The sequence below is a fragment of the Ceratotherium simum genome, chromosome 24 (assembly GCF_057802395.1).
Source record: "Ceratotherium simum simum isolate JZ-2026a chromosome 24, ASM5780239v1, whole genome shotgun sequence".
Lineage (NCBI taxonomy): Eukaryota > Metazoa > Chordata > Mammalia > Perissodactyla > Rhinocerotidae > Ceratotherium > Ceratotherium simum.
The window spans coordinates 11,899,847-11,926,130 of record NC_141923.1 but is presented as its reverse complement, the minus strand read 5'-3'; the positions used below and the strand labels follow the sequence as shown (position 1 = coordinate 11,926,130).

The 26,284-nt window shown below is 55.2% G+C and overlaps 1 protein-coding gene across 1 annotated transcript; it reads left to right on the top strand.

Moving 5' to 3' along the window:
* Positions 1–772: 772 nt before the first annotated feature.
* Positions 773–25,572, top strand: OTUB2 (OTU deubiquitinase, ubiquitin aldehyde binding 2). The gene is made up of 8 exons (XM_087448549.1): positions 773–776; positions 3,768–3,983; positions 4,221–4,309; positions 14,878–14,973; positions 16,350–16,468; positions 20,719–20,803; positions 21,401–21,595; positions 22,528–25,572. The coding sequence occupies exons 1-8, from the start codon at positions 773–775 to the stop codon at positions 22,732–22,734; spliced, it is 1,011 nt and encodes a 336-aa protein (XP_087304675.1). The 3' UTR covers positions 22,735–25,572.
* Positions 25,573–26,284: the final 712 nt, after the last annotated feature.

Sequence of the window (26,284 nt, the reverse complement as noted above, 5' to 3'; positions counted from 1 at the left end):
ATCTAGTGCAGAGTACCGGGGTTACTTCCCCACCAGAACAGAAGCTGAGCGAGGGCAGCAGTTTTTGCCAGGCTCGTGCACAGATGTGCATGGTCAGCGCCCGTCACACGGTAGGCGTGCAGGACATCTTTGTCGCATGTTGAATGAACCATCTTTGGTCCTATTGCTACACTCCTCACCCAAACACATATGGAGTCTTGAAGGGAGGGACAAAAGGGGTCTTCGCCAGCCAGGCCAGGGTCCTGATTCCCTCCAGCAGTACAGGCCTTTCCTTTCAGGTTCAACAGGTGATGCTCTAGTGAGAAGGAACACTAGGAGTGCCCCCTGTTCTGGGACACTTGCTTCCACCCCTTCTCTGCTCCAGAAAGTTCTCCCCATTCAGCCAGATTCACCTCCCCATTCTCCAATCCCCCAAATTCCATTGTTCTTCCTGGAAAGATCTTTTCTCAAAAATAAAAGCCTCTTTCTCAACTTTGCCCCTGGGGGTGGGAGCCAGGGCAGCCCACTGACTCCAGGGCTGGCCCACAGCTCTGCTCCCTGGGGAGGTGGGGGGGTGGGCGAAGTGACGAGGCGCTCACTCTAATTCTTTCTGATCTTCCCCAGCAGTGAAACAAACACGAATTTGTATCTCAACAAGTTTTCCAGCTCAAGGCTGCAGGCTCTGATGCGCGGGGTGGGGGCAGCCAGGAGGACGGTGTTAGCATCCTGCAGGAAGGTGCACAATGTAAAGAGAACCAGGAAAACGGGCCGGCATTAAACCGCTCCTGCCAACATGGGTATGGCTGCCTGAGATCCCTCCATCACAGCTTTCTGTTATTGATTAGGGAGAGGGCAGATGACCCCCCTTTCAGGCATGCAGATGCAAACCTCCTTGGGGTTCCTCCCTGCCACGTGCAAATCCCCACCTGTCCTCTTTAGGCTTAGTCACAAGGATGAACAAGACTCAGGGCCCAGTAGCCACCATGCAAAGTGCACATGTATTGGGCACTTGACAGACACCAAGTACAGTGTCAAGTGCTTTTCATGATCATTTCATTTAGTCTTCCCGACTGCCCTTTGAGGTAAGTATGAATATCCCCACGTTCCAGATGAGGAAACTGAGGCTCAGAGAGGGATGACTTGCTTGAGGAGTGATGCCATGGGAATCCTGACATGACTATACTTGATGCCATTGCCCACCCTGGTAATTACCATGTCCTGCCACCTCCTCCAAATCACAGTCGCAAGGGATCAGCACCATGGAAAGACAGATGGTATGGTGGAAATTCAGAGGAATTCATGACCAGCCCAGCCATCTGGGGAGGCTTCATAGAGGAGGAGCCAGAATGGGAAGGATGGGTGGGATGTGACAAGTGGAGCCTGTGAAACGGGCCTTCCAGGAGGAGCAAAGGCCGAGAGGAGGGGCAGCATGGGAAGGGCGCTTGAAGCCATCCTCTTAGGCTCATGTATCGTGGATGTTGGGAAGTGAGGGAGAGAGAGTACGAGAAAAGTGGGCTGGGGCCACATGGTAGAGAGTGAGGTGGGGTCCACCTGGGCCAGCTCTGGGTCTGACCAGCCTGAAAAAGACCAGACCACGAGTCACATGGGCCACAAAGCTGGGTGTCCATCACCCAGGTGCGCAGATCCTTTGCTGGAGGACAAGATATTGTTCTCTGAACCTGTGAGGCCACAGCAGCCGTGCCCTGACCCCTCTACCCAGACACCTGGACGCCAGGTAGAGGCAGTGCAGGAAGAGGAGAGCCAATGCATTCCAGACAGAACACGTTTACCCCCAGCCATGGGGCGGCCCCTAAAGTGACCGCTCACATTTTCAACTTTGACCCAGCTTGAAAACCAGCTGGCCTTTCCGTAAACTTCTTTTCTCTTCTAACCAGCCTCTTGAGAGCTCAAGAAGAAGCCTGATGAGTTACAGACTAAAGAGATTACGTTTTCCCCACTCAGACGAGTTGCTGTTGAGGACAGATTCCGTTACACATATACTGAGATGCTGGGTGAGATTGTGTTTTTGTTTAAAGGCTTCACTACTAAAAATATTTTTAAAATATCTTTTTTTAATGGCCCAGATTGTCCAACTCTCTCATTGAGTGAGGAATCAGAGGCCCAGAGAGGGCCTGGAAGTCACCTGAGGCCACACAGCAGTGAGTGGCAGAGTCTAGAGCCAGCCTGGGGCCCAGGATTCCTCGTGAACTCCAGTCCAGTGCTCCTTCCACACGCCAGTGCTGGCTCAGTTTGGAGCTGCCATGGCCTGGGGAGGGGAGGGGAGTGGGCCAAGGGCTCAGGGTTTATTGCAGCCCAGAACGACAGCTGCTAGAAACCTCAGTTTGCTCAAGGTCTTCCTCCTGAAGGCCCCAAATGCCCCGGATGTGGGCTTGACCAGGGCTGAGCCTGAGACCCGCAGGCCCCTCCCTCCTCTCCTCAGCAAGACTCCTCACCGCATGGAGCGCACCCCGCTCAATCATTCCTCTGTTGAGTGAAGCCTAACACAGCCTGGAATGAGCACTGGAGGAGGAGTCAGAAGTCTGGGGATCCAGACCAGCTGTGCCACTTCCTAGCTGAGAAGCACTGGGCTGCTCCTGTCACCTCTCTGGCTTCCTTGGCTGTAAAAAACAAAGAACAGAAACCACCCAGAAAGCAAATAGGGGCATGGGAGTACACGGCTGGCAATCACGCACAGTTCCTGAGCAGAGTGAATTCAAAACCGGCTCTGGAGTCAGGCTGCCTGGGATTGAACCCCACTGTGTGGTCTGTGAATTTGCGCAAGTAGCTTAATTTCCCTGTGCCTCAGTTTCCTCATCTGTAAAATAGGGATAATAGGACCTACCCCCCATAAACTAGTTGTGAGAAGATTAAGATAACATAGGTTGAGAGTTTAGGACAGTGCCCGATAGATACACAGTAAGTGTTGAGTAAAAATTCGTAATTATTGTTACTGCTCCTTGAGCCTTTACTGACCCCACACTCCCCTCCTAGTAAATGATACGCACTTGGAAGACGGATGTTTGTTTCCCTGAGAGCCTAGCCTGGTGCCAGGGGCAGGGGAGTGCGAGTGCGGTGGGGAATTGCTTAATACATGCACCTGGAAGTATCAATACTTGTAAAACGGGCGCACGCAATGCTTTGCAGCCTCCTTCCCCACAAACCCTCACCCACCCAAAGCACCTTCCCCAGGGGTCGAGGGCTGGTGAATGAATCTCTGAATGATACGTATTCCTCTGTTTGATGTTCAGTAATAATGAGCTTGTATGCAGAGTGAGTCACGAAACCTGGTTCACCGTCTGCGCCTCATACATAGCCATACAATTCCAGAGGCACAGCATCAACGATCCTGGAAATTCATTCCTTCAACAAAACATTAATTGGGTAGTTGGCAATCTACTGATTCATGAGTTGGAAGGGGGTAAATTATTATTTAGAAGCTACACAAGGGCAGGCGGGTAACAATGTTATTGGACGTGTATTTCCCTAAGCACCTGTCCTCTGATCTTGAGCAAACTACATTTATGCCATCTTGTTTAGGAATTAATGAGGGCCAGCTAATCTTTCAGAAGACCTCAATTTGCAGTTTTGGTCAAAAGCCCTTCAGCCTTTACAAATGAAGACCTGTCTTTCTGGGTTGGGCTAACTCCTTTGCTAGTTAAAAGCTTTCTGTGTCTTTAAAAGGGGGCGGTACCCTGTCAAACGGACCCTAAAGCATAGGCTGAAGGCACGTGAAGTCCCACCCACTTTCTGTGACGTCCTGTGCCCCGGCTTCTGATTGCCCGCTTCAGACGTCAATCGCGGGGCGTCTGTCTTGCTGGGACACAGTGGTGGTCTAACCTCTGGTTTGCGGAGCGGTCGGGTGTATTCTGCGCTCGCCCCCACGCCCTCGAGGCCCCCGCCGCCCAACCCAACAGCGGAGCCAGCCAGTGGCTCCCGCGGCGCCCTCCCGCACCGGATCGCTCCTCGCTGGGGCGGGACCTGGCCCGACAGCTCGGGTCACTATGGTCAGTGGTCGTGGGGGGAAGGAGGAGGGGGAGTGGGAAGGGGGACGCGGTGGGCGGGGGTCGCCGCCGGCGCGCATGTGCACTCGCGGGACGGGGGTCGGGCGCAAGGCTCCTCCTCCAGCGCCCGGCCCGCGGCGTTCGGACCCCCGGGAGTACTGAGTCCGCCCGCATGCTGGGGTCCCGGTCTTTCCTCGGAATGCCCTGCAGGGCCCGGGGCGCGCCCCGCCGTCCCCTGAGGACGCACAGCGGAGAGGACCCAGCCCAGCCCCCCGCCCCGGGCGCGCTCGTCCCCGGTGTCCCCGACGGTGCCGCCCCGACGGCGCAAGGTAGGCGCCCTCGACGGGAGCGGGGACAGGGAGGCTCCAGGGCTTAAGGTCGCCCCCTCTTTGTTAAGTAGCCTTCCACTCGGCAGCTCACGGGCCCACCTACCCGAGGGCTCAGCCATCAGAGACCCCCTCCAAGCCCCACGAGTGGACCTAGGGGGTGGCGGGGTGGCCGGGTCGCTGGACATTCTCTCTGTGCCGCACGTCAACAGAAGGTGTTTGGAGTTAGGTCCCACATGGAGAGGCTGTCTCAAGTTGTGAGGCACGTAAATTAGGGGTCCAGGCAAAGCAAAGATTAGAAGAACCCCTGATTCAGAAGAGTCCTGTCTGAGCAGAAAGGGCCCCAGAGACCCCCTGAGCCAGGCCAAACCCTGGGCGTGGCCAGGTGGGGAAACTGAGGCCCAGACAGGGAAGGGACTGGGACTGGTTGTGGTGGACCTGGGACTTGAACTCGAGGCTCTGGACTCCCAGTCCAGTGCTCTTTGTGTTAGGTCAGTCTACCTTCCAGGTTGCAGGGGAGGGGGTCAGGCAATCTGCAGGAAACTGGAGTGATGACCGCCTAAAACCCTTCACCCTAAAAGCCCCGTGCTCCGGGGAGCCTAGAGAGTGTAAGGGGTGGTGCCTGGCTTGTGGTCTCACCCCCTTGAGTTCAAATCTCACCTCCGCCCCGTGGACAGCTGAGAGGCTCTGGGTGGTCCCTTCCCCTCCCCACCTGTTTTGCACATCTGCACAGTGGGCTGCTGTGAGGACCACATGAGATGATGTGTGTGGAGTGCTTGGCCGTGGCTTTTCCTGTGATAACAGAGCCCTGGGAATGGGTGTGCACAGGGGCCTGGTTCTTCACGCTTGGCCTCCTCCCTCCCATGTCTAGGCCGGGAAATGGGTCACCACTGCAGGGTGCTGCTGGCCTGGGGCGTGGGTCAAAGCCTGCTCATGGCCTGGCACATTGTGAGGGTGACGTGGGCAGCCAGGTCATCCGAGCCGAGCTGTCCTGGACAAACCAGCCCGCTGCTGGGGCGTGGCTGAGGGCCTCCCGGGCATCTGGAAGCTCCAGCTTCCTGCTTCTTCCCAGTGCCCAAGGGTTTACCTGGCTCTGCTGCTCCTGGAAGGGGGCCCAGGTGTTTCTGCGTGCCTCACTAGGGAGTGGCAGGAGCTGGGCTGATAATGTGTTTAGCAGCCCTGAGCTGAGGCTGTCACGCCTTCCCGCCACCGCTGGGTCACTGAGAGCATGGCAGGGGCGGTGGGGGCTGGGACCTGAACTTTCAGCCTCTGTGCTGCCCAGTGAGGCCTCTGGCTCCACCTTCCCGTCTGCCCTGGACTCATGAGACTGGAAGTTAGGGGGCAGATGGGGTCAAAACACCAAGCCCTCACCCCGTCAGGGGAGGCTGGCGTGCCTAGGAGAGGGTGAAGGGGTTAACCCACTAAAGAGGATGTCTGCCTGGGAATCATGGGGGAGGCGGCGGCTGTGCAGCGTCTGTTCTCTTCCAGTCACCCAGCATTTATTGAGCACCTACTGTTTGCCATGGAACCGTGCTGGGCCCCGGGCTGTGTGGTGGTTTCTTGTGTTGAGTCTGCGTGGTGTGGATGGTGGTGACTGGGTGTGTGGCGGGCAGAAGAGAGCGTCCACAGAAAATACAGCGTCTCCTTTCCTTTCCCATTTTAAAGTCGCTGGGCTAAGTGTGGGGAAGGGTCCCAGGTAGCAGACACAGAGCCCCGTGGGAAGCAGAGGCTAGGACGAGGACCGGGCCTGGGGCCCCCACTGGCGGGGGCCATGGGTAGGGAGTGGTCTCGTGCTCACTCAAAGTGCGTTTAACATTCGGTGAATGAATGAGTGTCAGGTGTGAACAGGAAAACCGCAGGACCCTTCTGGGTGGCTCTTTTATTTGTCAGACAAGCCCCCAGCAGGCACCCTTGTCGGCCCTGTACAGGACGCTGATGAGAAAGACAAGGAGCCTGTCCTCTTTTAGGAGCTCACTGCCTGTTGTCAAGACAGAGCTGGACACAAGCAATTCCTGAGCTACTGGTCAGGGCCTAAGAGGCCTGCCCAAGGGCTTTGGAAGCACAGCAGGAAGTCAGTGTACTCTGAGGGTGTAGGGAATGTCAGGAAGGCTTCCCAAGGGAGTTTTTTGAATGGGGTGTTGAAGGATATATAAGAGTGGTCAGGGAGGATTTGGGGAAGAGTACATTCTAGGTTGGGACAGCATGCTTAAAGCCATGGAAACATGGTTAAGAATGGGATATTCTGGGAAAGGAGAGCATCTGTGTGGATGCAGGGAGCTTGAGGGAGGGAGGAGACAAGTCTAGTAGGTGAGGTCAGAATGTGCTGTGAAGGGCTTCATGTGCTGCGCTGTGGGGTTTGAGTTTTATTCTGCCAGTGGGGGGAACCGTAACATTTTTTTGACAAGTAAGATGGTTGGCTTGGATGATCTCTCTGTTGATGGAGTGGACACAGAGCTGGAGGTGGCAGGCTGGAGTCCGAGACCGGCTCATCCATTTTTCCACTCATCCACTCAGGATGCATTTTTGAAGCATTACTGTGTGCCAGGCACTGGGGAACTGGTGGTGACAGGCAGGCAAGGTCCCTGTGCTCATGGCGTTGACATTCTAGTGGAGGGAGGCAGACAGAATGCAAGTAAACGAGTGAACCTACATGTCAGAGAATGTGCTGGAGAATAAAACAAGTCAAGGCAATAGGGTGGGGGAGGGGCAGCTTTAGACAGGGTGGTCAGGGAAGGCTTCTCTGAGGAGGTGACATCATGTGAGTCATGTGAAGAGCCAGAGGAGCATTCCAGACAGCAGGAACAGCATGTGCAAAGGCCCTGAGGTAGAAATGGGTGTGTCTTGTTGGAGGAAGACAGAGAGGGTCATTGTGGCTGGAGCTCAGAGAGAGTGAGGTGAGCAAGGCTGGACAGCATAGGACCTGGGAGGTTGTCATCAAAGGTTGGGTCTTTTCCTAAGTGAGGGCAGCCACTGGAAGGAATTGAGGGAGGGCGTGCCCTGGTCTAGTTTACATGTTAACCAGCCTGCGCTGGCTGCTGGGGAGGAGGGTGAGGATGGGGACAGGAGTGGAGCTGGGAAGTCAGTTGGGCAGACACTGTTGCAGCCTCCCTGGGGGCCGATGGTGGCAGCTCAGGTTGGACCCAGGAACAGAGCCGTCGGGGGAAGAGAGCAGTGGAAGAGGACTCCCGGGGCTTTGTCGTGATCTCTGGCTGGATGGAGGGGCCTTTTGGGGGGCTGGAGACACCTGGGCAGGTGGAGCGAGAGAGCAGTTAGGGGCAGTAATTCGGGGATGCTGGTCAGACATCCTGGTGGCTGGTGGCAGCTTGAGGCCAGAGCTCCAGGGGAGGTCAGGGCCGGAAAGGAGCTGAGGGTCCATTAGGAGGACGTTGTATGGGTCCAGGTGTCAGTGGGAGGGGCCGGCGTCTGAGTTCAGGGTCTCTACAAGGCCAGCCAACAACTGGGACGCAAGGGGGGGTGGGGGCCCAGATGCAGGTTCTTCCGCATTTCCTGAGCTGAGCAGCAGAGAAGGGGCATGTGGGTGGCTGAGTGATGGCCCCCAACGATGTCCACGTCCTAATCCCCAGAACCTGTGACTGGAGTACCTCACATGGCAACAGGGACTTTGCAGGTGTGACAAAGTTCAGGGATGTGAGAAGGGAGATTCCCCAGGTGAGCTAATGATGTGATCGCAAGGGTCCTTATAAGGGGGAGGCAGGAGGGTCAGAGAGACCAGGAGACGCGACAGTGAAGGAAGGGATCCTGAGCCTAGGAATGCAGGTAGCTTCTAGAAACTGAAAAAGGTACGGAGATGGGTTCTCCCCTCGGGCCTCCAGAAACGCACGGTAATAGATCTGTGTTGTTTTAAGTCACTGAGTTTGTTATGGCAACAGGAGGAAACTGATTCAGGGCACTAGGTCTCCCCTAGATCTTTGGCCTCCAGACATTTTCAATCAGTCATCAATAAAACATTTTTGATCGTTCCACATATTCATATATTTTACATCATACCCTAGGGTAGACATTTAAAAGGGCATTTCCCTCCAGCCCCTGCAACAGCCGGCTGTGGGGGCCTCCGGAAGGGACGAGGACCTTCTGAGAGGGGAGGTTGGCCGGTTTCTGGACCCTGTGCTGCTGGCGGGTGAGCCTCTGCTGAAGGAGTCCAGCCAGCGGGGAGTTGTGGCTTTCGGGGGGCTGGGCCTGGTTAACAAGGCTGACTCAGCTGGGGTCAGCCCTGCCAGGAGAGGGAGCTCGGGCTGGCCGAGGGCCGGCATTGCCCGCTGGGGCCCGGGGGGCCTGTGAGAGGCCCGTCAGCACCTCAGAGCCCGGCCCAGGGGGTGTGCACAGATGCGCTGAGGGGTACGTTGAAGCGGGGTTTGCAGGCAGAGCCATGAGCCCGAAGCCTGGCTGTTGAGTCATCAGGAAGTGACAGTAGGGCACAGGCGAGGGCAGGGTGGATTCTCTTGGTGGAGGGTGAGTGGGTGCAGAATACCTTTGATGTGCTGGGTGACCAGGGTCCAAGCCCCTGCCTGAGATTGCCTCACTGTGTGACCTCGGGCAAGTGGCTTGACTTCTCTGCGCCTCAGTTTCCATTGGTAAAGCAGAAATATTGCGAGGCTGAAGTGAGATAGTCCGCAGCACCTGGCCTCCAGGACGTGCCCAGCAGAGGGGGCTGCGTTCAGTCGACGAGCGAGTACTGAGCGCCTGCTGGGCGCCAGCTGCTGTTCCCGGCGCTGGGGGTGCCCCCGTGGACGGAAGTGACAAGGGACCTGTGCTTGCGGAGCTTCATCCTCCTGATATTTCTCGTCACATGAAAGCCCGGAGAGGCTGGGTTCACGCCCCGAGCGGTCCCTGTCAGGAGGGCCCACCGAGAGCTCACGGGAGGGGCAGGGATCTGGCTTGGGGTCCCACGTCGTGTGATGGGACAGGCCTTGAGCCGCCAGAGCCCACTGCGTTCAGCTTGGCCCCTCCCCGTCCTGCAGCTCCTTGTCACCCCCCCGGCCCCGTCTCCTGGGGGTACCTGGGGATCCTTGCACGGTGCTGGCACGTGGGGTTCCCACGGGTGGGGGCGCAGCAGCCGTGGGACGGGAGCTCCTGCGTCTCCCTGGCGTGGCACCGCTCCCCGGCTCCGCTTGGAGACATCCTTACCGGAAGCTTCAGGGCTTCGAACCAATGTGGCTGGACCTCTGTGGACCAGTGTGGCTGCCAACGAGGACTCAGACCTGGTCTGAACCCCAAGTCCACTAGTTAGTGCATCGGGCTAGTCCCCAGGGTCGCTGAGGAAGAGCCAGTGATTGAAGAAATGTCCTTTTCTCACCTTGAAATATATTCCTCCACTTAACCTGCTAGAAGCTGTTTCCAAACAGAGGTGCTACCTGCCTGACTTAATTAATTAGCATCTATTTGCAAACCAGCAATTAAAGGCTAAAATCCTTTCAGGTGGCTTGAGTAGGGCTGACAGGGCATTGTCAAATGTGGCCTGTCTGTCCTTTCCCCATAATATCCTGGAAATTTTCAGCCATAATTTAAAAAACAAACCACCAGTTAGAGTCAGCAAGATCAAACCCAGAGCATTGTTCCTGATTTGTGGCTGGTAAATTGAGGCCGTGCCCAGGTTCTCCCCGGAGCTGGAGACTCTAGTATTTCCCCGGGGTGTGACCAGGGCCCTGCTGGTGGGGAGGGGGGTGGGGACCACCTCTGGCTGACTTGGTTCACTCTGGAGGCGGGTCAGCAAGGGACTTGAAGGGGCCAAGGTAGAAAGCCACTTGGCTCCCAGGTGCCTGATAAACACACCTGCGACCACTGGGGGGCGCTGGAGCCGACCCAAGGCTCCATCACCTGGGGGTGGAGGAAGCCGACCCCGATCCATATGTCAGGAGGGGTAGATCTTAAAGAGTCGTGAGTAAAGGGAAAAAAAACCTTGATATCTATAGAATAACAAGTGTGCACATTTAAAACACATGCAGATGTAAAATAACTATTTTTAGAAAGACAAATACGTTGCACTTAGGTGAGGTCCCTAGGATAGGCAAATTCGTAGAGACGGAAAGTAGAAGCCTGGTTGCCCCTGGCGGGGGGGGGGGGGGAGAGGAAATGGGGAGTTAGTGTTCACCGGGTAGTTTCCGTTGGGGATGATGAAACAGTTCTGGGGTGGCTGGTGGTGATGGTTGCACAACAATGTGAATGTACTTAATGCCACTGAACTCACTGAACTTACACTTAAAACGGTTAAGGTGGTATACTTTGTTATGTATATTTTACCACAATAAAAAAAAAGATACATATGGAAAGCCATACTATGGGCACTACGTGTAGAGGGTGGGGGATGGAGGGGTGGGAACAGGGATGGAGGGTAAAAGTGGACGGAATACCTTGCAGAGGCTGCTGCTAGCAGCGGGTCCCGTGAACCACCCTCACCAGCTGAGAGGCCCCTTGAGTGCTGTTTAGTATATTTCCTTTAAATTGACTGTTTTAAATAGCATAAGTAAATTCATCCAAAATGCCAAGTTTGGGCCGGCCCGGTGGCACAGTGGTTAAAAAGTGCGCGTGCTCCGCTGCGGCGGCCCTGGGTTCGCAGGTTCGGATCCCGGGTGTGCACGGATTCACTGCTTGTCAAGCCATGCTGTGGCGGCATCCCATATAAAGTGGAGGAAGATGGGCATGGATGTTAGCCTAGGGCCAGTCTTCCTCAAGGAAAAAAAGGGGAGGATTGGCATCGGATGTTAGCTCGGGGCTAGTCCTCCTCACAAAAAAAAAAAAAAGGCCAAGTTGGTCTTCCGAGGGCTCGTGGAGAACCGAGACATGCTTCCCTGACAAATGGCGCGTTCCCCCTTCCTCATCCCCCTTTAATATTCTCTCTGTGGCTGTGGATGGTGGTCTTCTGCACTGAAGAACTTATCTCTGCATATTGAAGATTAATTCCTTAAACTCCCTTCTACTCCTCTGCTGACATCATCTCAGAAACTGCTCATTAAATGAAACTGACTTTCTGCCCTTCTCTGGGCCGCACCCTCCCCCCGCCCCCGCCCCGCCCCGTGGCATCCCCCATTTTCTTGTTTTCTGCTTGGGGCCATCCAAGCACGAGCAGCATTAAATACAATTGTACTACTACTGAGTCCATCGTTTAAAAAGACCCGAGCCATCATTTTAAGTCAGCTGTCTGTGAAAACAAGACTTTTTGTTAGTGAGCTGAATGAGGGGACTTGGGAATGAGATGAGACCGGGAATGAAGGAGTGAGAAGGATGTCGTAGGGCGGGTACACCTGCTGTTTTTAAATATTATCTGTTTGTCATCTTGCCGTCCCCTCAAGGCAGAGAGGAGGATTTTTAATTCTGAAACATGGGGGGTCCCTGGATATCTGCTTTATTAGCACGCAGTATGAGTGCAAAATTAACCGTACACCAGCAATTGTTACTTATGTCAATGATGTAAATCTCCCATGATTTAGAATAGATCAAAACGTGTTAACTTTTTATAAGTATGCCACTGAAGTGAATAAAGCTGGCTCGTTTGAAGTTAAAAAAAATGCAAATGAAAATGGATCACTTGTAGTCTCCAAGTCCGAGGACTGTTCACTGCTCAAAAGAGACCAGCGAAGTGGAAAGGAGTCAGAGGTACACGCGAAGCCGACTCTGTCCTTGGCACGATTAGTAGGCTTGAAGGAAATTGAAAAGAGAATAACTTTCCCTCCAGCTGTTGCTGATGTCTTTTAACCATGTCCGGACATCACCTATAAATCGTCTCTCGTTCCACGTGTGACGAGCGTCTCTCAGACTGGGGCGCTGCTGTGGGCGCTGAGCCCTGAGCTGGATGGGGGCCCGCTGTCTGCTGGCTGGGGGGAGCTGCAGGGTGGGAGGCTGGGACCCAGCCTGATGGTGAGAAGGCCCCAGACTGCCCTGCACACAGTGTTCCTGTGAGGTCTAGCAGCCTTGGTCCCTCAAGAGCTCCTGGACTCTGAGCCCTGTCTGCCTAGCAGTTTGGCTTGATAGAATTTCCACAGGCTTCAGAGTCGGACAGATCAGCATTAAATCACTTCCTGGCACGAGAGACCTGACCTTGTCAGTAGAATGGGTATGATAGTTGTTAGTGAGGATTAAATGAGGTCATGGGGATATGTAAGCCTCTGTCCAGAGCTGGCACATAGTAGGTGCACAGTAATGACCCTTGCTGTTATTTCACACCTCTTGGGCTTAGGGTTGCAGCAGATCATCAACCATCGTCATTGTGTTGGCTTTCAACCTCATAGTCACAGGATGGCTGCTGTAATGTAGACACTGCATCTGCATTAAAGGCAGGAAGGGGGAGGAAGGAATAGGACATGCCGTCTCTGTTAGTTTTATCCAAAACCAAAGCCTTCCCAGAAGTTCCCAGCAGACTTTTCATGGATCTGGTTGGCCAGCCCTGGTCAGTTGGCTGCCCATAGCTGCAAGGGAGGCTAGGAAAATCATGGAGGAAGAGGTTAGGCTTGTCATGACTTAACCAGGGCGTTTTTCGTTGTGTTGCCTGGAGTACAGTAGGAACTCCTTAAGTAGGGAAGATATGGGTAGTGGCTGATGGGAAAGCAGCCCACAGCGTCTGCCCCAGAACGGTTGTTTGATTCCTCCCGATGGTTTCCCACTGTTCTGCCAGCCTGCCACTGTAGTGTCAGATTGGGAGTGGGGAAGGAACCTGAGGCTGACTTAATTTTGCAAAGGAAGAAGGGTAGGTATAGGATGGAAGCTTCCAGAAGCAAACCTTGGAATCCTTTCCCCCACCCCCAAGCATTTGCATGCTCTGTTCCCTCTTTTAGAAACACTTTTCCTCCTGTTCTTTGGAACAGCAAAGTCATCCTTCTTCACTCCTAGGCTTTCCTCTGAGAAGTTGCCCTGATCCCCCGAATCCAGGGAGGGCATGATTGGGACCACCAGGCAGGGAGAAAAGAAATAAAGTATGAGTTCAAGAGAGAGCCCAAGCCTGACTCAGATGGGGTGAGGAAACCAAGGAGGTTTCATGGAGGAGGTGGCTTTTATTCATTCATTTAACAAACATCTCATTGCTTGCTCTGTTCTAGGCCCTGTGATGGGCCTGGGGGAATCAGACTGGTGAATGGAAGGTCTCGGATGGTTAGACAAGCTGTCCTGTGCCAAGGGAGGCCTTTGTGGCTTTGGAGACTTTGATGGGTAGGGGCATCCAGACTCCCCAGAAATGCCCCTTCCCAGTCGCAGTGCCTGTCCTCTGTGCTGGATGCTGGGTGTGGGAATCGGGGCCAGAGAGGCTCACTGTCAGAAGTTTGGAGTCTGTCCCATGTGGAGCTGCTTCCACCTCATCGTGTGATCTCGTGGCCCCGTGCTCTCCCTCTGGCGCTGGGCTTTGGAGAAATCTAATCATTAAAATCCAGACGTTTCTCCAGATGGAAGGGGGTTTGTGACATCAGATGGCATTGGGTCGAGGTCATTATCTAGTCAGTGCAGAGGCTGAGAGGCCCCCGGGAGAGGCCCTGCGGTCGCAGGCATAAAGTGAAAGTGGCGAGCTCTGGTGACAGCTCTGTCAAAGGTGACAGCAGTAAACTCATGGAAAATTAGGTTTCCATTTACGAAAACCCCAGTTACTGTCACCTTTCAGCTGTGCACTCTTGCATAAAAACTGTCTCCTTGGGTTGTGTGCAGGTACCCGGGCCACTTATTTTAGACTATAAACTCCAAGTGGCTTTAACACCGATTTCTCTTACACTATTTTCCTGCTGAAATCAGAGCTGCTCCGGGGGCGGGTTGGAGGCAGGGGTCCGTTCCCCAGTTGTCTGAGCCCTGAGTCTGGCAGGAAAAGCACAGGGCAGAGACGGGGCCGCAGGGAGCTGGCTGTCGGAGCAGAGCTGGCTCCTGCGCCTTCCTGGAGCTTCCCCTGCCACTCCTCCTCCCTGCCAGATGATTCCTCTTCAGCCCCCCAGAGGCCCTGACTCGGGGTCAGAACTGACCTGGGCTGGAGCTGGGCTGCAGTGTGAACTTGCACCAGTAGGCGGGGCGGGAAGGCGCCGCCCCACCCTGCCTGCTCCGTGACCTCGGGTCGTGAGACCTTCCCTGGCACCCCCGGACCACCGTAGGGGGCCTCACCCCATGTCCTGCACGGTGTGGCCTCTTCTGATGACCCCGCGTCATTACAGTCTCCCCCCAGACTGTGAGCCCTGCTAGGGGGCAGATGTTCTGGCCTCTGTTTCCAGCACGTAACAGTGCTTGGCGCGCGTGGGACGTTTGGTAATTGTTGGATGAATAAAAGAAGGAACGATGGGTGAGATGGGAAGGACAGACGGAGATAAAGGGACATATCGTACCCCAGCAGAAGGTCCACTAAGTGTGAGGTATATTCTATAAAACGAATCTGTTCGGAAGTTACAAGATGACACCCCCACAGGACGGGGCCCGCCCTGACCCCCTGTGCGGGGAACCTGGCACCCAGGACGCCGGTAACGTACTCCCACATGCCTTTGGGGGAAGGTGACATTCACTGTGTCGTGTAGCTAGCAGTTCAGAGGCTTTCTACGTGGTGAAACCCGTCAGTTGCTTTTGAAATTGTCACAGCTTTGCTTCTTTCTATCTTTTAGAGTGAAACATCTTTCAATCTAATATCAGAAAAATGTGACATTCTCTCAATTCTCCGGGATCATCCTGAAAACAGGATTTACCAGAGGAAAATCCAGGTGAGGCAGGGGGCAGGGAGGAGAGGACCCTCGATTTAACGGGCTAGAGCTGGGAGCGGAGAAGACGGTGCCGTGTTGAAGGCACAAAAATGGCTTAGGGCTTGGACCAGGTTCCTGGGCAAGTTGAAGGGCTCCCCGAATGTTTTGATGTTAGGCATTTGCTTTAGTGAGAAATCCTTTAGATGCAAAAAAAAATAGCAATTTTTTTTAAAGCTAGGCACTAAGGGCTTTATTGACTCACAGACACCTCATTACAACACGGCAAGGTCGGTACTTTTATTACCCACATTTTATGCCTGAGGAAACCGAGGCGCGGAAATGAAATGGCAGGCCCACAGTCCTACAGCTGGTGCAGGGCCGAGCTGGGGTTTGGACCGGCAGCGTGATCCCGTGAGCTGCCTGTGTGACCACGCTGCCAGGGCGCCTCTCAGGAGGGAAGGCCGCTCCCGCTGGGCTCCGGAAAGGGGATTTTGCCGGCAGGAGGCAGGAGGAGCCTGGGCACGCCCCATCTCCGGGGCAGCACGCCTCTGCCTGTCTCTGCTCCTTGGCAGGACTGCCTGTCCCCCGTGGCTGCAGGGAGCACTTCCTGGGGCAGGAGCCGCGGCTGGGCGGCACAGTGACCCTCGTGTCCCCTGAGCCCTCTCGGGAGATGAGAGCAGGGTTTCCGAGGAGCACGTCCTTTCCTGCCTGCCTGGGCTGGGCCCGGTCAGCTACGAGCCTTTTGTTGCTGGTGGTGGGAGTGGGGACTCCCGACCCCGTGAAAACCAGGCTCTGCCGTCAAAACCCTGACTGTAACCCCATGAGGCAGCAGAGGGGACTCCGGGCCGTTTCAGAGGGAAATCGATAGCTAGGAGCCGAGCCTGAGGGCCGGTGTGGGGAGGGCCACGCCTTTTGAGAAACGTGTGAAGGACTGGCTAGACTGCGTGGTGGCGCCCCTTCCCAACTCTGCAGCCCCTGGCCCTCCGCCCAGCCACACCCCCTCACACGCCGCTTCTCCTCTCAGCACTGTTCCTCCAGGAAGCCTTCCCGGGCTTCTGAAGCCTGGTGTGAACATCCTTGCTCCGCGGCACCACAGCTTCCCCGTCCTCCTGTCCCCGTCGCCCCACTGTCTATCTGCCCCCCAGACTGTAGGCTGCTTGAGGGCAGGGCCGTGGTCCCATCACCACTGACCCTCAGTGCCGGACACACAGGTCACACTCGGCGTATTTTTATTTTTGTGGGACAAATGAGAGTCGGGAGACTGTGAAGGGGCAGCCAGTCTGAGAGGAGGGAGGAGTGTTACCTGGGGGAGGTGGGCCCGGCCCTGACAGGACACGACACGACACAGAGGGGGCGTTGCTGTCACAGACGTCCACGTTCCCTTCTCTCCCCCGCAGGAACTCAGCAAAAGGTTCACTGCCATCCGCAAGACCAAGGGGGACGGGAACTGCTTCTACCGGGCCCTGGGCTACGCCTACCTGGAGTCGCTGCTGGGGAAGAGCAGAGAGATCCTCAGGTGAGTGGGGCTGCGGGCCGAGGGCCGCCGGGCGGACTCCCTGGCTCCGAGGCTGTGTTCTCTGCTGCGGTGGCCCTGGCTCTCCCTGGGGTCTTTCCTCGGCATGGCCTGCCTAACTGGGGGAGGGGGCTGGAGAGCTGCCCGGCCGCGGCACTGATGTGGGGGATGCCAGCTGCCTGCTGTGGTGGAGTTGGGGGCAGCCAAGGGGCCGGGGATGGAACCAGTGCCCTTCCAGGCTTTCCAGCCCCCTGGTCTGCGTTAGCCTGGGCGGGGCACAGTGGGTGCATTCGTGAAGACACGCTCCAAAAAGAAAACAGACGAAGGAAGAAGCTCTGCCCGCTTGTTCTGAGTCATTTCAGCCGGCCTTGGTCATTTCAGCCGGCCTTGGTTTTGAGTGTGAGTAACCCAGGTGTGTGCCTGGTCAGGCCTGGATCTCAGGGTCAGTGCCGGAGGAGATCTCGTCCAGCAGCTGCTCCCCATGGCGATCCTCCATTAGGCCTTCGTGTTTTGGCTTGGTTCAGGGTTGCTCGTACTTTACCATTTGTACAAAGCATCTGGGATCTTGTTAAGATGCACATTCCGACTCAGTCGGTCTAGGCGGGGCCTGAGATTCTGCATTTCTCTCAAGCTCCCAGGAGATGCCCCCACTGCTGCTGGGCCTCAGCACACACTTTGAGTAGCAGGGAGCTGAGAGACCTGCTTCTTAACTTGGGGGTCTCACAGCCCTTAGAGGATTTGATGAAGGCCACGGGCTTCCTTGTCAGAGACACACGCCCCACGCACACTCCGAGAACGGTGCAGAGTGGCCACGGGTCACAGGGCACTTGGGGTTGATCATGGTCCCTGGGCCAGAAACCCTTTGCCAAGGCAGATTTCTCAACAGCAGCGCTGCTGACCTTCTGGGCTGCGTCTTCTCGTTGGGGGGCTGTCCTGTGCATTGCAGGTGTTTAGCAGCATCCCTGCCTCCACTCCCTAGATGCCAGTAGCACCCCTCCCCAAGTCATGACCGTCAAAAGTGTCTCCAGACACTGCCAAGTGTCTCCTTGGGGTAAAAACGTCAGCCCTGCTTGAGAACCACTAGGTGGGGGCCATCATCTCCTCTCAAAATTAGCCTCCCTCAGAGCGGGTAGAGATTATGCCACCTGTTCCTGATTTTGAATGAGCCATTTGTATCATTTCCTGAGTGACAAACTGGCTGAGCCCCTTTTGACCGAGACTCAGTATCTCAAGTCACTCTCCTCCCCACAGCCCTTGGGGATCAAGACAGTACGGTGCAGTTGCCCGCCACCGTTGTCCCCCAGAGTTGTGCCACACAGAGGCCCTGGGCTCTGAGGTCAGACCTCACTCTCTTGCTTATTTGCTGTGTGACCTTGGGCAAGTGACTAGACCTCTCTGAGCCTCAGTTTCCACGTCTGTGGAAGGTGGATAATTTTGCATGGCTCAGGGGGTTGTCATGCGGACTCAGCAACGTGATGCTAGCAAAGCCCAGACCCTGTCTCTGTACCAGCCCAGCAAGCTCTGTTCTCACCTTCACCCCTACCCTCCGTCCCTCCATCCAGCCCTCACCCAGCCCGGTGCCACACGCAGACCATGTTGTAGGCCCTGAGGATGCAGCAGTGAACAAGAGACAAATCTCCGCCCGGGGAGCCTGCATCCTGACGGGAGAAATGGACAGGACATATGAACAGTGTTTGATGTGCCCGATGGTACCAAGTGTTGTGGGGAACAACCAGGCAGGGCGGAGGCCAGGCTGTGCAGGGGTCGGGGGGGTGCGGTTTTAAGTAAGGGCTGGAGAGGTAAGGGGGCAGGTCATGTAGGGCCTCGTAGGCCTTTATAGGGACCTTGAATTTCATCCCGAATGAGATGGAGCCACAGAGGGTGTGAGCAGAGCAAGGGGCCTGACCTGCTGGCTGCCGCGTGGGGGATGGGCCGGGCGGGAGCAGCAGGGACGCGCTCGGAAGGGACCCAGGGGAGAGAAACCATGATGGCGGCCTGAGCAGGTGGAGGGACGTGGTCGGATTCCAGACACCTGGGGCGGTGGCGTGGACAGGATTGGCACGCTCGGGTGTGGTGCGCGGTGCACGAGTGTGAGCAAGAGAGGAGGCCAGGATGACTGCCGGGTGTTGGCCCGAGTTCTCAGGACGGAGAAGCCACTCGCTGCAGAGCGGGGCAGGGAAGATCGGGAGCTCCATTTGGCGATGCTGAGTCTGAAATGTCTGGGAGCACCCGAGCGGGGGTGTCTGGTGGGCATGGGATGTACGAGGCTGGTGTTACCCCCATTTTACAGTTGGGCAAACTGAGCCCGGAGAAGGTTATACGACCTGCCCGAGGTCGCACTAAAACTGGTGTGCAGCCGAGAGAGCCTGCGCTCCGAGTCCTGATGCCGCCCTCCTTCCCTCCCTCGCCTCGTGGGGTGTGAGTCCTGGGTGTTTGCCCCTACTTGGCTGGGCCTGTGGTCACTCTTTCTGTGTCCCCGGTGCCGGGCACAGCGGGGTCAGCAGTCACTGGGGAGGAGTGAATGTGGGAATGCGGTGGAGGTTCAGGGGCGGGTGGCGGGGGAGGAAGAGGGGTAGGGCAGGAGAGCCAGGGGCAGAGCTGTGCACATCACAGCCTCACACGGAGAAAGTGAGCAGAGGGGCCCTCACGGCACCCCCATGGAGGTGTGTTACCATCACCCACACTGCGTGGACGGGGGCCAGCGGCCCAAAGCCGGAAACGAATTAACAGCAGGGCTGCGACTCCCAGCACAGTGCTCATTCCCACACCTGCCCTAGCCAGGTCGGACTGAGATACAGCTGGGCCCAGCCAGAGGGCAGGTTGCCCTCCAGCAAAAAACGCCCCACCTTCTGGTTTAGGAGATGTTTCCACTCCACAGACCCTCCCTGTCCACCTCTCTGTCTTCCACAAGGTCTCTAAGCCTCTTCAGGCCTCTCGTGGGGCCATAGTCCCTTGTGAAAACCCCCTCGTGTGTCCTTGGAGTCTGGTCTCCCTTCCCTGGGGAGGGGCTGCAGTTCTGCCCATGCTGGTTGGTCCCCCAGAGCCTCTCCATCTGGTCCTTCTCGTGTGGGTGCATCCCTCCCTCCATGGACCAGTCACTTGGTCTGTGTCTGGTCTCTGCTCCTAAATTGTGCCCTGGGGCCGGGGGCCGCGTGGGGCTCCTCACTGTGCCCCCTAAGAGTACCAGGACACGCCCCAGAATGGGGCCGTGCCATTAGGGGGCCTGCAGTGGGCGCAGAGAGGGGCGATCCAGCACTGACCAGGCAAGGGCACTGGACGAGGTCTTGAAGGGTGTCAGTGCCAGCAAAGGTTTAACGGCCGCGGGGTGGGAGGCCTGGTGTGTGGTGTTAGCCGATTTCTGTGAGATAAATACTCCCGTCGTGACTGATTTTCAAGCTACATCCTGGGGTCACTGAGCAGGGAGCTGGGAACAGACACAACACACGCTGTAGTCCAGATTGTATTTCCTCCATCCACACACAGTAGACACAGATAATCTCAAGAGCGTGGATACAAGTAATTAGGAAATGATGAGTTTTGAATATTCATTATCTTTGTTTTTAGTAAATTTATGTAGTTGTAAATTTACATAACTTGTTTTTTAAATAATGGCTGTGTCGAACACCTGGCTGGCAAAATTCTTGAGAATTTAACAATTAAGTAGCTCTTGTGAGCGGGTACAGACTGGCACCAGCACACTACAGAGAAGAGCATCCCTGGCCGAGGGGATGTTGGGTGCTAATGGATGGAATGGCTGTGGGGCAGGAGGGGGCTGTGAGACTGGACTAGAGATGAGGTTGGTGAGCTCAGCAGGGACCCCCGCCCCGGGCGTCTGTGCTGAGGAGCTGTATCCTGAGAAAGAAGGCTGTGGTAGGTCACTCCGGACGACCCTGTGGAGAAGGGACCAGAAGCGAGGGCAGGCCAGAACCCTGGGGACAGGAAGGAGGGACAGAGTCAAGAGACCTTTGAAAGTCAGAATCAACATGTCTGGGAGTGGGTGGTGATTACCTCTATTTCCTCGTTTGTGAAATGGGTGTAATACCCGCCTGCTGGGATTATACACCATAGGGAGGACAGAACAAGTCAGGTGTGGTCCAGGCGGCAGTGCTTTGAAAGGTAGGAAAGTCCTTCACCTGTTAGTGACACCCACTGTCTCAGGTGTGTAGAGGGCAGTGGGTGAGAGTGGGGTGAGAGTTGACAGTCGCTGCGGCGCCCCCTGTATTTCCCTGGAAGCCTCAGTCTACTCTCTTTAGGTTCAAAGAGTGTGTACTGCAGACCCCAAATGACCTTCTGGCTGCTGGCTTTGAGGAGCACAAGTTCCGAAACTTCTTTAACGCTGTGAGTTGGCCGGGGCACGATGGCTGAGGGATGGACCAGGTCCTTTGCTGCTGGCAGGGCGGACAGGAGTGGGCGCTGGCCGGAGCCCCCTCCCAGCCTGCTGCTCTGGGGTTGTGCCCCTCTTGCTCCCTCCAGCTGCGGAAGGACTGAGGGTTGCTTCCTGCTTGTGGGGACCTGAGGGCACAGGGAGCCCAGGGCCCTGCCCTCCCTCTGGGAGGAGGCACCTCCTTTGGGGCAGCAGCTCTCAGGCTGGGAACTTCCCCAGCCTCCTTCCCCCCTTCCCTCTCCACCCCTGTCCCCTGGATCCCATTAGTGAAGGGGGTGGGGTTGGAGGACGCTCAGTTCTAAATCTGTAAGAATCGCAGCCACGCCAGTGAGGGAGGGAGGCCCCAGCTGCGTTTCCCTAGACAGGACTCCGGGCTGAGGTACTCATTACAGAGTACTTCTAACCCTGTTCCTTAGCTTTGGTGGGTGGCAGATTGATAGATTCTGGTGTCTCGACTTGAGGATTTAAAAGTGAGCGTGCACGTGGCGGGACTCCTGTGGCGGGCGGGCGGGTCTGGCCTACGCCTGGCCTGGCTGACGCCGGTGGCCCAGTTTTACAGTGTGGTGGAGCTGGTGGAGAAGGACGGCTCGGTGTCCAGCCTGCTGAAGGTGTTCAACGACCAGAGCTCCTCGGACCGAATCGTGCAGTTCTTGCGTCTGCTCGCCTCGGCCTTCATCAGGAACCGTGCAGACTTCTTCCGCCACTTCATCGACGAGGAGATGGACCTCAAAGACTTCTGCGCTCACGTAGGTCCTTGGGGTCTGAGGTTTTGGGGACTCAGCCCCAGTCCAGGGCTCTGTTCTCATCCCTCTCTCCTTAGGAGACTTGAGCACCAGCAACCCCAGCGGGGGGCACTTGGGTGTCGTGTCCGCATTTGCAATTCAAAGAGCACTAGATTAGCAAGCCAGAAACAGATCCTCCTGCAGCTGCCTGAACTGTGTGGCTTTGGGCAAGTCTGTTTCCCTCTCTGGGCCTCAGATTTCCCATCTGAGAAATAAGGGCTTTGGACTGGACTGTTGACAGAATTGCAGAGAAGCAGCCCGGGAGTCACATCTGCCTCAGACGTGTTTTGTGTATGATGTATGGTATTTACCCGGAAGAGCTGCCAACGTTTACACTTTGGGCAATTCGCATGTGAATGTCTGGATTTCTCTGGAACAGTCAGAAGATCCAGCTCCCCAGGCCTTATACCTGCAGGGCAACGATCAGCAGGAGCTAAGTGGCGGCTGCCCTAGTTGGATGGGACACACTTGTCAGCTTGCCACCATCGCTGTCTCTTCAGCATCCTGCCTCACTCACTCACTCGCCTGGCCCCCTGTACGCACTGAAGCTGGAAATCCCTTGATGACTGAGTCCCTTTCTGTTTGGAGATTCTTGGATTATGTGTATTAGGAAGCCCAAGCTGAAAAATTCCTGCCCCACTTTCCAGACTCCTCAAAGTAGTGTCTTCTTCTTAGATATAGCTAAAGGATCTGGAATCAGTAAGATCTAGATTTAAGCCTTGCAGTTCTAGCGATTTCCAGCTGTTCCTTCCTTACTGCACCCCACTTCCTCCTCTGTAGTGGGTTGTTGTGAGGCTCTGACCTGGGACCCTGGAAGCCAGGGTTGGCCGTCTCACTTGTCCTCTGCCAGGCCTCCTTCCTAAACTGGGTCTGTTTTTTCACTTTGGCCTTTGCAGGAAGTGGAGCCCATGGCCATGGAGTGCGACCACATCCAGATCACAGCCCTGTCGCAGGCACTGAACATCGCCCTGCAGGTGGAGTACGTGGACGAGATGGACACGGCCCTGAACCACCACGTGTTCCCCGAGGCGGCCATCCCTTCCGTTTACCTGCTCTATAAAACATCCCACTACAACATCCTTTATGCAGCCGATAAACGTTGATTAATTTTAGGCCATGCAGTGGAGCCTGTCACCTAACGAGACTGCATCCTGAACGGACCATTCCGGCTTTTCAATTTTTTAAGCGATTTAGACTGTAGTTAAAAAAATGTACAGCCTTTTGGGCAAAGTCACTGGAAATGAGGCCTACCCATTATGGACTGTGGTAACTTGGCGATATTTTTAGTATTTATTTTCATGGAGGATCAAATGCTTTCTAACTCGGGACTAGGTAGTCAGGACCCCTGGCTCTGCTCCCCGTTCCCTGTGACCTTGGGTAGGTCACCTCTCCTCTCTGGGCCTGTTTCTTCATCTGGAGGAGGTTCCTGCCAGTGTTGACACTCTATTGTATAACAGTGAGGTCCTCTGGTTTCTTTTCACAGGGGCAGTGCCTCTGTAGGGGAGGAAAAGCTCAAGGTCAACTGTCTTGGACTGAGCAGCGCTATAAAACAGAATCAAGTCCAGGCAGCTGTTGGACTGGACTCTGGGGGATGCAGACTGAAGCGTGGGCCAGTTGAGACCCACTTGAATGTGAGGGCTTCAGTGTGGTTCCAAAGATTCACGATGGGAGTGTTTTCTTACCCTTAACTTGAGGAAAAAGGCTTTTATGCCAAAGTCTGGAAAGGGGCCTTCAGCCTTCAGCATGAAGCTCAAGTTGTTGGGGCTCCCTCTACCTCTCTCAGGGCCAGGACTGCCTGCCTTTTGGAGGGCAGGCCCTTCAGGGTTCTGCCACCAGCCCCACCTGGACAGAGGCTCGAGAAGGACTAGGAAGGACCAGGACTAGAAGGACCAGGAAGCTCTTAATCTCCAACACTTCCTGGAAGTAGAATTTAGATATTCAGCCATAGACTCCAGCTGAGCAAAGCAGACAAGTTTTGCATGGCTGTCTTCAGCTTCTTTCCCCTTCTGCTGGGTTTCTGGCCGGTGAGAGGTTAGGTGGGAAAGAATAGACGCAAGCCGAGGAAATTGGCAGTGGGGGAGATTTCCGTTGTGGAAACTGCCTGGTGGCCAAGAGCCCTGGCTGGCAGCTTTCGTGCATCCACCTGGGCATGCCCCTTCATACCCTCCTCACCTTGCTGCCTCAGGACCTCGGGGCCCTGGTTGGGCCAGGGCACTGCTAGCAAGCTCTCTCCCTCTGCGGGAGGAAATGGAGAATGCAGGGGTGAGGAGTTGCCCTTTAGGGTACTTCCTTAATTGAAGGCCTTCTTGTCATCACAGTTCCATTCTGCAGGGACTTATTAGAATCTGTTGGTGTTGCAACGTGAGTCTGCCGACAGCCAGACTGTGCACGGGGAGGACTGGGTGCAGATTGCTCTGAGTCCTTGTACACAAACACTGGATTTGTATCCCTCTTCTGCCTTTGTGAAGACAGATGTCAGGGTGCTCTAATTCCAGGCAGGGACCCAGGTTCCCATACTGCCCTCAGCTGGAATTTGGACCCAAGGGATCAAGCTAAGTGATTGTCACTTTTCCACAGGAATGTCAACCTGACCCTGATCTCTGAATTGGTTCAGTGTCCCTGCTCAGGGTAGGAGTGCTGGGGTTGTGACAAGTGCACTGGAAGAGTGGGAGGACCATGTTAACGTCGTTTGTGAATATCACGATCTCCATTTCCAAACTGAAGGGCGTGAACACAGCGCCGGGCTAACCAGAACATGGGTCCTGGGCCTCCGGCAGGGCTCTCGAGCACAATATCAGCAGCACTGGCTGCCACCACACTACATTTGTGGCTTGTGTGGTGTTCACAAAAGCAGAGCTTTCTCTTGGGCAGACTGGCTGGAGAAATTCCCTGAGACTTGCCTGTGCTGTGCGTCCAGGCCTGAGAGCCCACCCGTGCTCACATGGGACCCTCTTCCAGGAGAGGTCCTATCAGTTTAGCATCAGGGTGCCCAAGAGAGGCAAGCCAAGTTATTTTCGTGGTCTTACCCTCTGCTTTCCCTTTTCACAAAGCCATTGGCCAAATCCAAACCATCACTCTCTTCCCTTCACACCTGCCCTCAGATCTTGCCTCTGAGGGAGAGCACTGTGGAGAAAAAGGAGTGGCAGAATCAGTGCAATTAACTTGTTAAAATCCAGTCATCTGTGGAAGTCACCTTGCTTGTCTATAGCAACTGGTGGTGCTGGCAATCACACTTCCTGGATAATTCTCCCCCCCACCCCCAGCCATCTCTTTCTAGACCAAAAGCTGGAAGGAAAGTTGCTTTGAGAGTTTGTCTTTATAACTGCACATTTGTTACTTTCTTTCCAAAGGAAACTTTATAAATCAATGGGAATATTTAGCAACGAAAAGACCAAACTGTCGTTACTTTTGACTGGGTTGTATTTTAAGCACCAAGGGCTCTGGAGCCACACTGCCTGGGTTTGAATCTCAACTTTGTCACTTACTAGCTATGTGACCTTAGCCAAGTCACTTCATCTCTCTGAGCCCCAATTCCCATATTAGTGAAATGGAGACAGTACCTATGCGTCACAGGATTATGGGTTAAAGTGGAATGGGACTGTGTGTGTGAAAACAGCTGCGAGACCTGACACACAGTGCTCAGAAATGGGTTGCTCCCCACCCTACCCTTCCCAATGGGGAGCAGAACACTGCCAGATGGGGAACATCCCACCTTGGCAGTGGCGCTGTGGCTTCCGAAACAGAAGTTTGGGAACCATTAGACCAGTCTAAGAACCATCCCAAACACATTCCCACACTGAGCAGAAATGGGGGCGTGGGCTATGGCTCAGTGAGTGGCTGCCCAGGGGCCCCAGGTCCTGTGGGAGGTGGGCCAGGCCCTACAGCTCCCCTGGACAGTGGGTGAAAACATTTTCCTAGCATTAAAATGGTTTCCATAGCAACTGTTTTCCTGGCTTCTTAGTATTTGGTACCTGGCATGCACCGAACATCAACACTACTCTCCCATGGGGCCCATGTGTGTGAGGGAGTGGATTTGTGGGGGAGGTGAGGGTGCTTCTTGTTTAGCAGAAGATCCAGACGCTCAGGAAGTTCTGCCCTCGGGCTGGAGGCACCAAAGGAACCACAGGCCTCACCAAAGCTTTACCTCATCAGGTCAGAGAGAACTGCCTGCGAGGCTGGCCTTATCTTTTAAAACCTACCCTCTTAACACATTACCCCACCAAAAATAGAGGGCAAGGGCAAGATGTCACCAGACATCAGTGGATCTGTTTGGCCTGTGACAAGTGGCCTCATGCCTCTCATGGCTCAGATACTAAGGGACCTTGAGCCTGCTTAAAGCTCCACTGCATCATTTGGGAAATGGAGAGTCCCCCTGCCATCCTCTGATAGCTGTCACTCAGGCGCTGACCTCACAGACGAGGGCTGTTCTCTTCTGCATTCTCCTTTCCAGGTCACTGGTGACACTGGGGTGACTTTCCTTGGCAACACTGCTGTCTTTTAAGACCAAAGCAGTTTTCTGAACTTGCCCTGGGCCCAAAGGAAATACCCAGGGTTCTAATCCCAGCTCTGCCACTTGGCTTTGTGTGATCCTAAACAAGTCTTAACCACTGTCAGCTTTCTCAACTATAAAAAGGTACTAAGGTTTATGTCTTA